The sequence below is a fragment of the Nansenia antarctica genome, assembly GCF_963989245.1.
Source record: "Nansenia antarctica genome assembly, chromosome: 8".
In the NCBI taxonomy this organism is placed as follows: Eukaryota; Metazoa; Chordata; class Actinopteri; order Argentiniformes; family Microstomatidae; genus Nansenia; species Nansenia antarctica.
This window is the reverse complement of record NC_137678.1, coordinates 51,222,224-51,234,312: the sequence shown is the minus strand read 5'-3', so window position 1 is coordinate 51,234,312 and position 12,089 is coordinate 51,222,224. Positions and strand designations below refer to the sequence as shown.

Genomic DNA, 12,089 nt, shown 5'->3' with positions numbered 1-12,089 from the left:
CTCTCTCTCTCTGTGTGTCTGTCTCTTTCTCTCTCTCTCTCTCTCTGTGTCTGTCTCTTTCTCTCTCTCTCTCTCTCTGTGTCTGTCTCTTTCTCTCTCTGTGTCTGTCTCTTTCTCTCTCTCTCTGTGTCTGTCTCTTTCTCTCTCTCTCTCTGTCTCTTTCTCTCTCTCTCTCTGTGTCTGTCTCTTTCTCTCTCTCTCTCTCTCTCTCTCTCTGTGTCTGTCTCTTTCTCTCTCTCTCTCTCTCTGTGTCTGTCTCTTTCTCTGTCTCTCTCTCTCTCTCACTCTCTCTCTGTGTCTGTCTCTTTCTCTCTCTCTCTCTCTCTCTCTGTGTCTGTCTCTTTCTCTCTCTCTTTCTCTCTCAATGGTCCCCTCATCCGTTGCTCTATCATAGAGACTGAAATGCAATACTGCAACGCTGCAACTGTCCTTCCTCCTCTCCCCTCCTCCCCCACAGCCGACTACATCGTCATGCAGTTTGGCCGAGTGGCCGAGGACGTGTTCACCCTGGACTACAACTACCCCATGTGCGCCCTGCAGGCGTTCGCCATCGGCCTGTCCAGCTTCGACAGCAAACTGGCATGCGAGTGAGGAGCGCCCACCACCCCCCCGCCGTGACCCCTCCTGTGCTAGCACCCCCCCGCCCTGCTTCATGACAGTATAAAATCCCCGAAGCCCCCCCCACACCCCATCTGTCCCATTTCAGTGTAACACTCCCGATCACAGGACCTAGTGCCTGACTCACTCCACGACTCGCCTCTCCGTTCAGTCAAGTTCACCAGCAGTCTGCCTCTGAGGAAAATCATGAACATCGGCCTCCTCCGCCCTCTGCCCCCCGTGTCTCTCCTCCCCCCTGCAGCAAATCATGGGACCCACATCGTGCGGATGCAGGGAGAGGGGGGGGGTCTCCTTAACAGCAGAAAGAAATTAAAGTACCGTCCGCGCTAAAGGGAAACTTGTCAAAAATCGACGGCACCTTTTTGTGTTTTAATTAAATTAGTATTTAACATTCTGTTTTAATGAGTTTGTATTGCTTTTTTGCTATTATGGTGTATCGGTGGTGACGTGTGTGAGGACAAGGAACAGGGCACCAAGCGCACCAGACCCAAGCTATTGGTGGTCTCTCTGAGTTAGAGACAGGAACTCTACCTTCATAGGCCAGACCCTTTTCGTCTTGGATTTTCATGTTGTTTTTTGCTACATCCTTCAACGTATGTTTAAATAGACTTAAGACCATTTAACGTTGCTTTGTAGAGGAGATGTCTTTTAAGATGCGTTTTATGATCGTATATTTTTACTCATGTCTGAAAAATCTGTCTTTTTGTTTCCCTTTGCCTTTCCGATCACTGTTTTGCATTTCTGTTGTCCAACTCTGGACTCCTGACTCTCTGTTTTCCTTCTCTCTAAAGGGAGATGTCAAAGTGAGCTCTTTTATCTCCCAACTGGTCCTTTCTGCCAGTCATTTCACCTTGTTCTGTAAACATTATTGAAATTAATTTAAGTTCATCCCTTCTTTTTGTTTCTTTGTCTTATATATATCAAGTCCCTCTAATATCATGATGCATATCCATCCAATACGGTTCTTACTGCTTTTATACGTTCTTGTTTTAAAATGAGAATGTTCCAGATCGTTTAGGTATTTCTCTGTAGCATTCTAAGGAGTTCTGAAGTCAACAGAATATGTCTAACTTCCTTGTGTTTTGGTGAAATTGTCATGTACTTTTTCTCGGTGATATTGTGTTTTTCTTTGATGTCTTACAACCCTTTAAGGTTTGAACTTAACCGAAGGTTGCTCAGCAACCCCAAATACATTTTTGGACACTTTTCTATGAACTTCAAAAATGAAATGTCAGCTAAATGTCATTTCAGAAAGGATTAGTGTGACCTTACTTCAACATCTACGGTGGCCTATATACGCCAAACTAATTGGTCTACCCATTCAAAATGACAGCTAATTACATTTCACTACACTGTTATGTGATATTGTACCTGGGTTGCAGACGGTATTAGTACCATGGCATAGTGATTGCAGCATCATGGAATAACGCTTAAACGCCAGAGGTTAATGTCAGAGACTGCTGCCCGGGGTTGTTATTGTTGTTCTTGGAGAATTGAAGAAGTCCTGCAGGATTATGTTTCTAAAGTACTGACTATTTGCCTGCCAGTACCCTAAGGGAAGATGTGCTTTACAATGTTCTGGAAAATAACTTAATTCCTAAGAAGTGATTCTATTAAAAAGAGGGAACTGTTTGTACAAAAGATGTAAACATGATACATGATGTACTGTGGGATTTTACTACAAGAAACATTTGGTAAAATGCATTCCATTCATAACCTACCTATTTGACTTTTTTGGAGAAGAGAGATTTCAGAAATATTACTGTAAATAATAAATGAAGTTATTGTACGTGAACAAGACTACTTTGTTTTTGATGAGAATGAGAATGATGAATCCTATTTGGTAAAAGCAATTTATTTTCATTAACGCAACAGCTTTACACTTGAATCACTTTTTTTTAAAGACCGCATGTATGGAATGGAATGGAATGGAATGGACTTTATTTGTCATTGCTACAGTACAGGTACCAAACAACGAAATTTAGGAGGGGTGGCTCCCCTGGTGTTAGGAAAGGGGGGAAAAAAACATTTTAGAAAAAGCATAAAATCACAAGAAGGTAAGGAGCTGGTTTACATAAATAAAGGCTATGTACACAATCCACTGTACTATACTGCACAGAGAACTTCACATACATGCCTTTCAACAGTACACATTATTTAGCTAAGAACAATGCTTAAAGACTTTGTAGAACTTTTGATCAAAATGATAGTTTTGTCTTAGTACTGGATATTAGAAAGTATCCGTATAAACCCTTCCTCACATATAAGGCCGGTTTCGCAAACAAGGCTTAAGCCTAGTCCTGGACTGAATCACACTTTCAATGTAAAAGCTCTGTTGAAGATGCTTTTTAGTATAGGATTAGTCTTAAGACTTTTGTCTGTGAAACCGGCCCAGTCTCTCTTTATAAAACGTGAAACAGTAAAACACGTACATCACACACATCTGGAATAAACGTCATATTGCACATATCCAGTCTAAGATGTCTTTTGGGGATTTTAAGTCAAACTTGAAGCTTTGGTCGATAGTTCAACTAACATTGTCCATTCGTGACATTACGAATTATACGGTTCTATCTCCATTTTTGTCCAAATTGAGTTTTTTTAGGTGTTTATTAATGCCTGTGTGGTGTTATTTTTAAAATGTTGACATTTTTGAGTTAGTAATTAATCAAATACAAAGGTTCCATCTCACAAAACATAAACACTTTGACGCTCAATATCTCTGAACTACCCTAAACGGAGATAGAACCGTATCATTCTAAGCTCACGCAATGGACTGGATGAACACTACTTTCTTGGTAACAGGTCAGACTAAGCTTCAATCGGTCTGTCTGGAGCAAACATCTACCAGTGAACAACAGACCCACATCTCGAGGATCCTCACACACTCACTCAGAGGATGTTTATCACCAACGGCAGGTCTTGGTATTTGATGAGGTAGTACGGGTAGCACTGGCACCTATCGAACACTACGAAGACGGAGGGGTCGGGCAGGTGATCCACGCAGGAGTCGTACAGGTCGTAATCCTTCTTGGGGTGGAGGGGGGGAGGGCGGAGGTACCTGGTCTTCCCCACGCTCCCCTTTCCCACCAGCACCTTGGCCAGGAACATGTGTCTGATTTTGCTGACATAATATGACACCATGGTGTAGCTGTCGGCGAAATTGGAACCGTGGCCGTAGATGACCGGGTTGGTCCCGGCCAAACGCGGGTCGAAGTTGTTGCGCAGATGTCCTCCACGCATTTGGTGAGGATCCCGTGGAAGAGGTGTCTCTCCAGGGCCACCTCCTGCTGGGTGTCACAGTGTTTCAGCATGTGCTGCTCCTTGTACCTAGAGATTACACACACATTGTGAAGTTAGAATTATAAGGTTCTATCTACATTTTTGTCAAAATGTAGTTTTTTACATAATCTGATCCATTAGGTGTTTATTAACACTTTTTTATTTTTGTTGTTGTAATTAATAAAATACAAAGGTTCCATCTCACAAAACATAATGGAATGTAAAAACGTTGACGCTCAATATCTCTGAACTACCCTAAACGGAGATAGAACCTTATCATTCTAAGCTCACGACATGTGTATTATGAATATGTTTTTAATAATAATACTAATATAATAATAATAATAATTTTAATTTGTATAGCGCTTTTCCTGCAAACGTTTCACCTCAAAGTGCTCCAATCATTATATAATCATCATTTAATTATTTAGTCATTTAAAGGCAATATTAAAAAGATGGGTTTTTAGTCTTGACTTGAACATATTTTGCTGAGGTTGCATCCCTAATGTAAACTGGCAGTGCATTCTACAATTTGGGTGCATAAAATGAGAATGCAGCCTCACCAAATCTCTTCTTTTGTACACGTGGTACACAGAGAAAACCAGCGTCAGAAGACCTGATAGTACAGTATTTATGGTCAAGAGGGTGTCCTCCACCTCTAGCCTCCGTCTCTTTTTGTAACCCTCATATACATCATCACTACACAACATCGTTGACAATTGAAATCTCCTGTAAATGTACTCTAAGTGCACTTTATCAGGATTGTGAACTCTACCCAACTGTCAACTGTGAATCACGTTAGGCTGGTGGAGATAGAAATTGGGCTCTTTGTAATGCAGGGAATGGACTAAGGGACGGTATTTCAAATGTTTGACACCATTTCTTATTCCATCCCATGCTTCACAATGAGCCTGTCCTCCGATTTCGACCTCCACCAGCCTCCCCTGATGGTCTGAATGCTTCTTCATGTTAAACCCAGGCACATCACATACATTGTGACTTACCTTTGATATTGACCCAGTGGAGGACATTCTGGATCTGTTGAATGCTGACAATCTCTACCTTGGTCTCTGACAGACTCTTATGGAACATGCTATAGTCCTTTTGGTAGGCCAATGAGTTGGATGGTACATCCACCATACTGTAGTCCTGGTCTGGGACGAGAGTCCACACGGGGGGGTACCAGGTGCTGAACTCCTCCAGGGGGTCCACACTGAAGTTGGCTGGGGGCGGCTCATTCGGGGTGGTGGTAAACACACTCTGGACGCCTGTCCTGTGGAGAAAGGGAAAGCAAAAGGTTGAGACTTTGTCACAGCAGTAGGAAACAACATACTACAGTGAAGCCTCACATCTGTAACTGGCTGTAGTGACGTCTGATCTACACCCGCCTGCTTTGGTGTGCACCATGGCATCGGCCAAGCAAGACTCAATACTACATTACGTAGATCTGAACGTACTGCATTGGTAAAAGATATCAGAAATTCCACACGTTTCCGAGGACCTCATAACATAACAAAAACAATCGGTGGCCTTGGTGTTAAAACAACACACATACTTCAGGTGTGGCCTTGGTGTTAAAACAACACACATACTTCAGGTGTGGCCTTGGTGTTAAAACAACACACATACTTCAGGTGTGGCTCCATGGACGTAGGAGAACGGAAGGTGGGTCTGCATCGGACACTGCGCTGGAACCCGGTGGTGACGTTGGTCTGGAGCATAAGGATGAAGTCCACTTTGTACTCCCGAGAACCAATGTGGAGTGAACACCATGTGTTCGCCATGGAGTCCATCTTGTCCAGGAGGATCTTGGACACATCCTTCAGGAGAACAGCAACAGCATCAAACAAAGCCCACAATGTATGTGACCTGTTCTAATGCTTAGGTCCTCATATCAGGATCCCATGTAATGATCTGACTTTTCTTTCGAAAACTGTAAATATATTTCTGCGTTGCTGAAAATCAATGATAGACAACTAGTCAACTAACACAGCTTGTTTTGTGAGCCTGCTAACAATGTCAAGTAGTGTTATAGTTTAACTAGGTAGCAGTGGGGATTACTCAGCGAATTCATTGCATTGCAGCATTTTGGCTTGACTAGCGAGTTTGTGTTGTGATTCTCAACAACGTTGAAGCGTAATTCCCTGTTTCAAAAGAAAAGTCTGAACATTTCGATTGGTTGCCGATATGAAGACCAAAGCATTAGGACGTTTAGGACGTGTCACATAATAGTAGTGGGGATAACTCACCGAATCCATTGCATTGCAATATTTTGGCTTGACTAGCGAGTGTGTCATTGATTTTCGATGTCTGATTTTTCAATCTATTTACATTTTCAAAATAAAAGTCATTTTGATTGGTTGGCGACTTGTTCACGGTTTCACCAGCTGACTGTCACATATATATATATATAATAACCTGTCGTTGAATGCACCGAAAAACAATAAATAACCACAATCCAATCGTGCGATTACTTCTCTGTACTCCTGCCACCCGTGGCTGCTCTGCCAGTACATGTGCCACGTGGTGTGGAGGTGGGGGTTCCTGGCTGGGTCAGTGGTGTTGGACAGCCGTCTGGCTGAGTTGTACTTCTTACTTCCCACCACCCCCAACGCCATTTTGTCAAAGTCCAGGGAGAAGACTGGATCTGGATCATCTCTGGAAAAGAACATACCAGAACAAATTCCATTCTTTTGTGAGTTGTGGTGTGATGCGTAAAAAAACAAAAACGTGAATGCACTACTACTATCCTAACAAAAACAAAAACACATGAAAAAAAGGTTAATTACGGTAAAAAAAAAAAGAAGAAAAAAAAAAGGGAGAGAATAGAGAACGATTCTGCCCTCACCCTTCATTGATGTAAATCCAGTCTCTGTCGACATCACAGTACACCCTCACCATCCTCAGCTGTGAGCACGGGGACAAGTCCACCCACTGGTCACTCTCCAAGCACCACAGCTGCCAGTGGAAGGGGTAGGGGGTGTGATGCTGCTTGCACTTCCTTCCTGTCTGGCAGAGGCCTGCGAGGAAGCGCTCGCAGATCTGAACATGGCTTCCATTGGTGTGGAAGGGTCGACAGATCGGTGGTTTGGGAGGAAAAGTCCCAAAGTAGAGTGGGGTAGTGGTGGTCTAGTGGATAGTGAGTTGGACTTGGGATCGGAAGGTTGTGAGTTCAAATCCCGCCTGAAGCCACACCACTACTAGTGTGCCCTTGGGTAAGGCACTTAGCCCTCAGTTACTCCAGGGGGAATGTCCCTGTAATTCGTAATTGTAAGTCGCTTTGGATAAAAGCGTCTGCTAAATGACAAAATTAATTAATTAAAAATTAGGAAAAGACGAGGGCTTAGCGGGGCTTGGCTGGGGCTGATTGGAGGAGGACACGGAACTGCCTCTCTTGGCTGGTGTTGTTGTAGGCTTGGAAACGGGCTGGGGCTGGGTGATGATGAGAGGCACGGGGAGGATGAGAGAGGTGCATTTGAGGGGGCTCGGGGTCATGTTTTGGGGCTGATGAGGTACAGCGGTGACCCCTCCAGGCTGGGAGGTGTATTGAGGGAAGGTGAGGACGAGCACAGCACTGGGGGTGCTTTGGGGCTGGGTAGAGCTCATTTGTTGAGGTAAGGGTTGGATGATTATGTGAGGCTGGCTAAGGTCTGGGGGCAGGACTGACATCTGGGGTGTACTCAAGGTATTGCTTTTACTTTGGGTCTGCGCTGACTTTGCGAGGAGAGGAGTGAAGTGGACGTTGATACTGTACGGTGTCACAGTCCAAACGATGTCCACCTGTTGGGAATGCATAGCGTCCCACACTGGGAGGCTGGTGTTGGTTTGTGAGGGGATCTCTAGCAGCAGTTGGGAGGGGGTCACGAAGCGGACCTGGGGATAGTTTGGGAGGGCCTCTGTGGCCGGAGTGGCTTGTTCCTTCTTTCTCTTCTTTGCCTTCCTTGAAAGGTCACTCATCTTCAATATCCTAGAATAAAATGACACATTGACAAAGTTACCATACCCTCTAGTTAAACATTATAATACCTGTTTACACAAAAACAACCGGATTCAAATATCCCTAAATTTCGATGGAAATGTTGCATGCATCGCAATCTAAACCTGCACGTAATTATACCCAAAACACTGTAGGCCTAGGCTAGGCTAGGCCTATTATCTTATCGTATTGCTGTTCATATACAGTAGCCTATAGTTACAGTAAATACGTTGTTTGTAGTTACAATAGTCATATGTCTAATTTAATTGCACTAATGAATATTTTACATACCTTTCTGTGTGTTCTTTCGTCGTGTCTGTCCTGTCCCGCACACTATTTTACGCTCAGTGACATGAACTCGAATTTCAACCGTAGCTGTCCAGGGGGAGGATAGGCTACACCACGCTAGTATTTCAATTCAAATAAATATGAAGCGATTTTTAATTCAATAATTAATCCCAGACAAACTGCATTGTCGGGACAGGTTGTGATCAAACCCCGAATTTCTGTCGCTGGATATACGATCTAGTTACTAGATTCTAGTAGTCTGACATGGTTCAGCCCAAGCTTTTAAAGTAGGCTAGGTTGCAAGCAGTAGGCTACACCAGTAGAAAAGATTCGGGGCTTGTGCTGCAACCTTTTCAGCTTTTTAAATTTCGGATGAATAATTAAGAGTAAAAGGCACCATTAATTCAATCATTTCCAAGTTTATTCAAAGATTCTCTATTGGTGTGAGTTGAATAGCAGATAAGGCCTGAATGTTAGTCATCAGTTTCACTTGAGTTCACATTCATATCACAAACAGCTATACAAAACTAAATCAAGACAGGAGAAGGAGAATATATGATATACTATAGGCTATTTCCAATGGCATATTTATATATGTTTACATATTTAAGCATTTTTTTTGATTGAGTGTTTTTCACAAAGTCAATCAAACATTAAAACAAAAGATAATCACAGTCATAAAAAAAAGCCAACATCTCAAACAGGGCAGGACACAGCACAGGGAAGGATTTACAAACAACTAAAGTTCACAGACAGACAGGCAAAGACTATAGCATTGATTTTATAGCAGAGATGACATTTACACAAAGTAGTATATTTCTCAGCTGAACTCTCCAGCTCTCACAGTGATCTCTAGTGGTTCGATCTTCAAAGGACTCTGCTTACAGCCGACCCAGAAATAGGGGAAAACCCTCTCAGAAAAGGTATGTTTGAAAGTGTAGATGTGTGTGTTGTCAGATGGATCATAGAATGACACCCTGCCCCTATCCCAGTCCAACTGCACTCTGATTCTCTCAGGCCTCTTCTTCAGATTAAGCCTGGTCAGGGGGGACGTTCCTGCAAAGTACATTTGATGGTAAAAGTACACAGACAGGTAACCGTTCTTCAGGACAGAGGAGACTTTCTCCTTCCTCTGGACGGACTCTTTGGCTATGCCGAGGACCCACGCTGTGTTCTCTCCCACCTCCACGTCCCAGACGTGCTTTCCTGAGCTGAAGCCCTCGTAGCCCAGCACGCCCGTGTCAGGGTCAAACCTCTCAGGGTTGTCTGGCAGCTTCTGCTTGTCGTCACTGTCCCTCACGTTGGTGAGGTCCTCAGACAGGAGCAGCCAGGGGGCGGCCGTGTTGGGGTCCAGAGTCACTGGTGCTGAGAGAGTTAGAGGAGACTCAGACACTTTTCATCATATCGTGAGCTTAGAGTAGTACTAACTAAAAAATGTCAACATTTTAAAAATGACATTAATAAACACCTAATGGATCAGATTATGTAAAAATGAAAAAAATCAATTTGACCAAAAATGGCGATAGAACCTTATAATTCTAACGTCATGTTATGTCATTGTCATGTAATTGGTGGGAAAAAGCACCGGCGATAAGATCTTTGATGTTCCCCGTCAAATACTCACTGTATTTGACGATCCCAAGCATCTTCTCCCACACTTTGTACTTGAGAGAGCCAAGGTACTTGGCCACGTCAATGAGGACTCCTGGGACAGGGACTGGGTCCTGCAAGGAGCACTTAGCACTGCAGCGAGAGCAAGGAGTTAGAATTCTAGTCTGGCAAATACTGTAAGCAATGTAAACAAAGACAACAACACAGCGAGACTGAGGATCATACGTACTTAGCCATAATCTTCTTGCATTTCTGAAAAACAAAAAAAATCATCATTATTCTTTTCAGTTTGTCCTACATCTTACAGAGCACATGTGTTTGTGTGTAGTACGGTATGTAGTCGATTTTCATAGACATTGATAATAAAACGAGTGGAGGAGCTTACATGAAGAACAGATATGTTCTCTGATGCCATCTCCGCCTCTACGACTCTGATCGTGTCAGAGAGTGATGCCATGTTCCTGTTCATCTCCTCGATTCTTTGCCTCACCGCCTCACTCTTGCTCTCCTCCTCCTCTTTCAGAGCCGCCATCCTATCAGCTTCCTCGGACCGCAGGAAATGGTGGAGCTTCTCAAACTCTTCATGAATCCGCTTTTCCACAAACTTGGCCTGGTCCTGAAATTAGACCTTTGTTAACTTTGTCACGTGTTGACTGTGTTGACATACAAGAAAGGGATTTTTATGTCATATTATGGTCGACCAGCAACACTACCTGAATATGTGTCACTGTAGTTTCATAGTCTTGCTTCATTTTATCAAAACCCTCCCTCCTCTCGTGCAAAGAGCCGAGAGCAGACTTCATCTCCACCTACGTAAAATAGAAAAAGGGAGAGAATTTATACAATGAGTACACAGAATGTTTTACCCTCAAAAGCAAACATTCAAAGCCAGAAGCATGGCCTCTGGCCAACCCAACTCTTCCTGAACAACAGAGTGTGCACACGTCTCCTCCCCAGCACTAACACATCTTGTTCAGCTTGTCCAGGTCCTGGCAAGCAGCATATCAGCAGAAGCAGTTGTGGGTCACAGGGCTGAACAGTAACATTCACATACAATAAGCCATCTAACAACCCCACAGTTTGTTTTCCTTTTCTTTTTTAAGTATTTTTTTCTGAGTGGGGCAGTCCCACTCATATGTTTCTTTTTTATTTGACAGATACAGTGAAGATTTAGACAGGAAGGATGGGTGAGAGAGAGAGGAGGGATGACATGCAGGCTATGTCCCCGGCCGGATTCGAACCGGGGACCCTGCGGTTACATGGTCAGCGCTTAACCCGCTACGCCACCTAAGCGCCCCTGTTTTCCTTTTAATACCTTGAAGTCGACTATAGCCTCGGCCACAGGGCAGCACTCGTGGTTCTTATGCTTCCTGGAGGTGTGACAGACCACGCAGATGGGCTCTCTGTCCTTCAGGCAGAAGAGCTTCAGCTTCTCCCCGTGCAGGCCACACAGCTCCTCCGGGTCACAGTACAGCTCCCCTACGGACGCTCCTACGGCGCCACCTTCCTGGATGTAGGAGTCACACAGGTTCTTCAGAGTGAGGCTGACCACCGGCTCGTCCGCAGACTCCCTCCTACACAGAGGACAGTCCCTACTGGAGGCCTTTTGAGACCAGTAGGTCTGAAGGCAGGCCGAGCAGAAACTGTGGCTGCACTTGAGGACCACCGGGTCCCTGAAGATGTCGCAACACACAGGGCAGGAGAGGTCCTCCTCTGGGAGGGAGAGACGGGCGGCCATTCCTATTCACGAACACACAGCTGCTCCCCTGTTATGTAAGACACACACACAGGGAAACAGCGCTGCAGGCATTACACAAACAGACAGAGCTCTTGTTTATGCCCATACTAATGGCCTCTGGAAGCTTTGGAATTTGCTTTCTCTTATACGCTTTTACTGGTAATATGATGAACTGCAAAGTGTCATTCCTTGCTGGTGAATATATGACAACTTACTCTCACAGTTTAATGTTCGAAGAGTTCCTGAGAAACTCACCTGATATCCAGAGCACACTGACAAGGAGAGGAACGGCCAACTTGTTTGGTATTCCTGCTTCCTGTTATGGTGTGACAGCTAAAGGGGGCGGAGCCAAGCAGCTCTTTCCTCTTAAAGGTAGACTACGTCATTTTCCAGTTTTGCTAGCTGCTAACCTTCAATTTTAGATTTTTAGTTATACCCTTGAATGGGATAAATAAAATACATCTATATAAACACATGAGGTGTAAGCTACTGAACTGGACATGACTGAGTCTATCTTTAAAACCCAAGCAGTTATTTCTCTTCTGATTTGTCATTTATGGTGTTGGTACTGTATTA

General features: G+C 44.0%; 2 protein-coding genes and 1 pseudogene across 3 annotated transcripts in view; 1 reads left to right on the top strand and 2 right to left on the bottom strand.

Annotated features, from left to right (window-relative positions):
- tulp3 (TUB like protein 3) overlaps positions 1–591 on the top strand; it is a gene marked incomplete at both ends in the record, with an annotated part of 31,391 nt that extends 30,800 nt beyond the window's left edge. The window contains one exon of the mRNA XM_080537567.1: positions 458–591. Within this exon, the coding sequence (XP_080393693.1) occupies positions 458–591 (134 nt within the window). The remainder of the gene's footprint in view (positions 1–457) is intronic.
- Positions 592–3,510: 2,919 nt separating this feature from the next.
- LOC308163532 (protein mono-ADP-ribosyltransferase TIPARP-like) lies at positions 3,511–7,857 on the bottom strand (annotated as a pseudogene). Its single transcript has 6 exons — positions 7,282–7,857; positions 6,749–7,029; positions 6,375–6,558; positions 5,530–5,720; positions 4,901–5,173; positions 3,511–3,948 (listed from the first exon to the last, which is right to left on the bottom strand). The product of its transcript is annotated as a protein mono-ADP-ribosyltransferase TIPARP-like (transcript).
- A 736-nt stretch (positions 7,858–8,593) lies between these two features.
- On the bottom strand, positions 8,594–11,823 carry trim35-14 (tripartite motif containing 35-14). The gene is made up of 7 exons (XM_080537601.1): positions 11,769–11,823; positions 11,091–11,541; positions 10,489–10,584; positions 10,161–10,391; positions 10,005–10,027; positions 9,789–9,907; positions 8,594–9,529 (listed from the first exon to the last, which is right to left on the bottom strand). Exons 2-7 carry the CDS (start codon positions 11,511–11,513, stop codon positions 8,985–8,987), a joined length of 1,437 nt encoding a protein of 478 aa, XP_080393727.1. The 5' UTR covers positions 11,514–11,541; positions 11,769–11,823; the 3' UTR covers positions 8,594–8,984.
- Between the last annotated feature and the right edge of the window lie 266 nt (positions 11,824–12,089).

Coding starts and splice junctions, on each gene's coding strand:
- trim35-14 (XM_080537601.1), bottom strand. CDS start 11,513: ATGGCCGCCCGTCTCTCCCTCCCAGAGGAGGACCTCTCCTGCCCTGTG. Junction 10,585..11,090: donor AGGCTATAGTCGACTTCAAG/GTATTAAAAGGA, acceptor TATTTTACGTAG/GTGGAGATGAAGTCTGCTCT. Junction 10,028..10,160: donor AGAACATATCTGTTCTTCAT/GTAAGCTCCTCC, acceptor TTTGTTTTTCAG/AAATGCAAGAAGATTATGGC.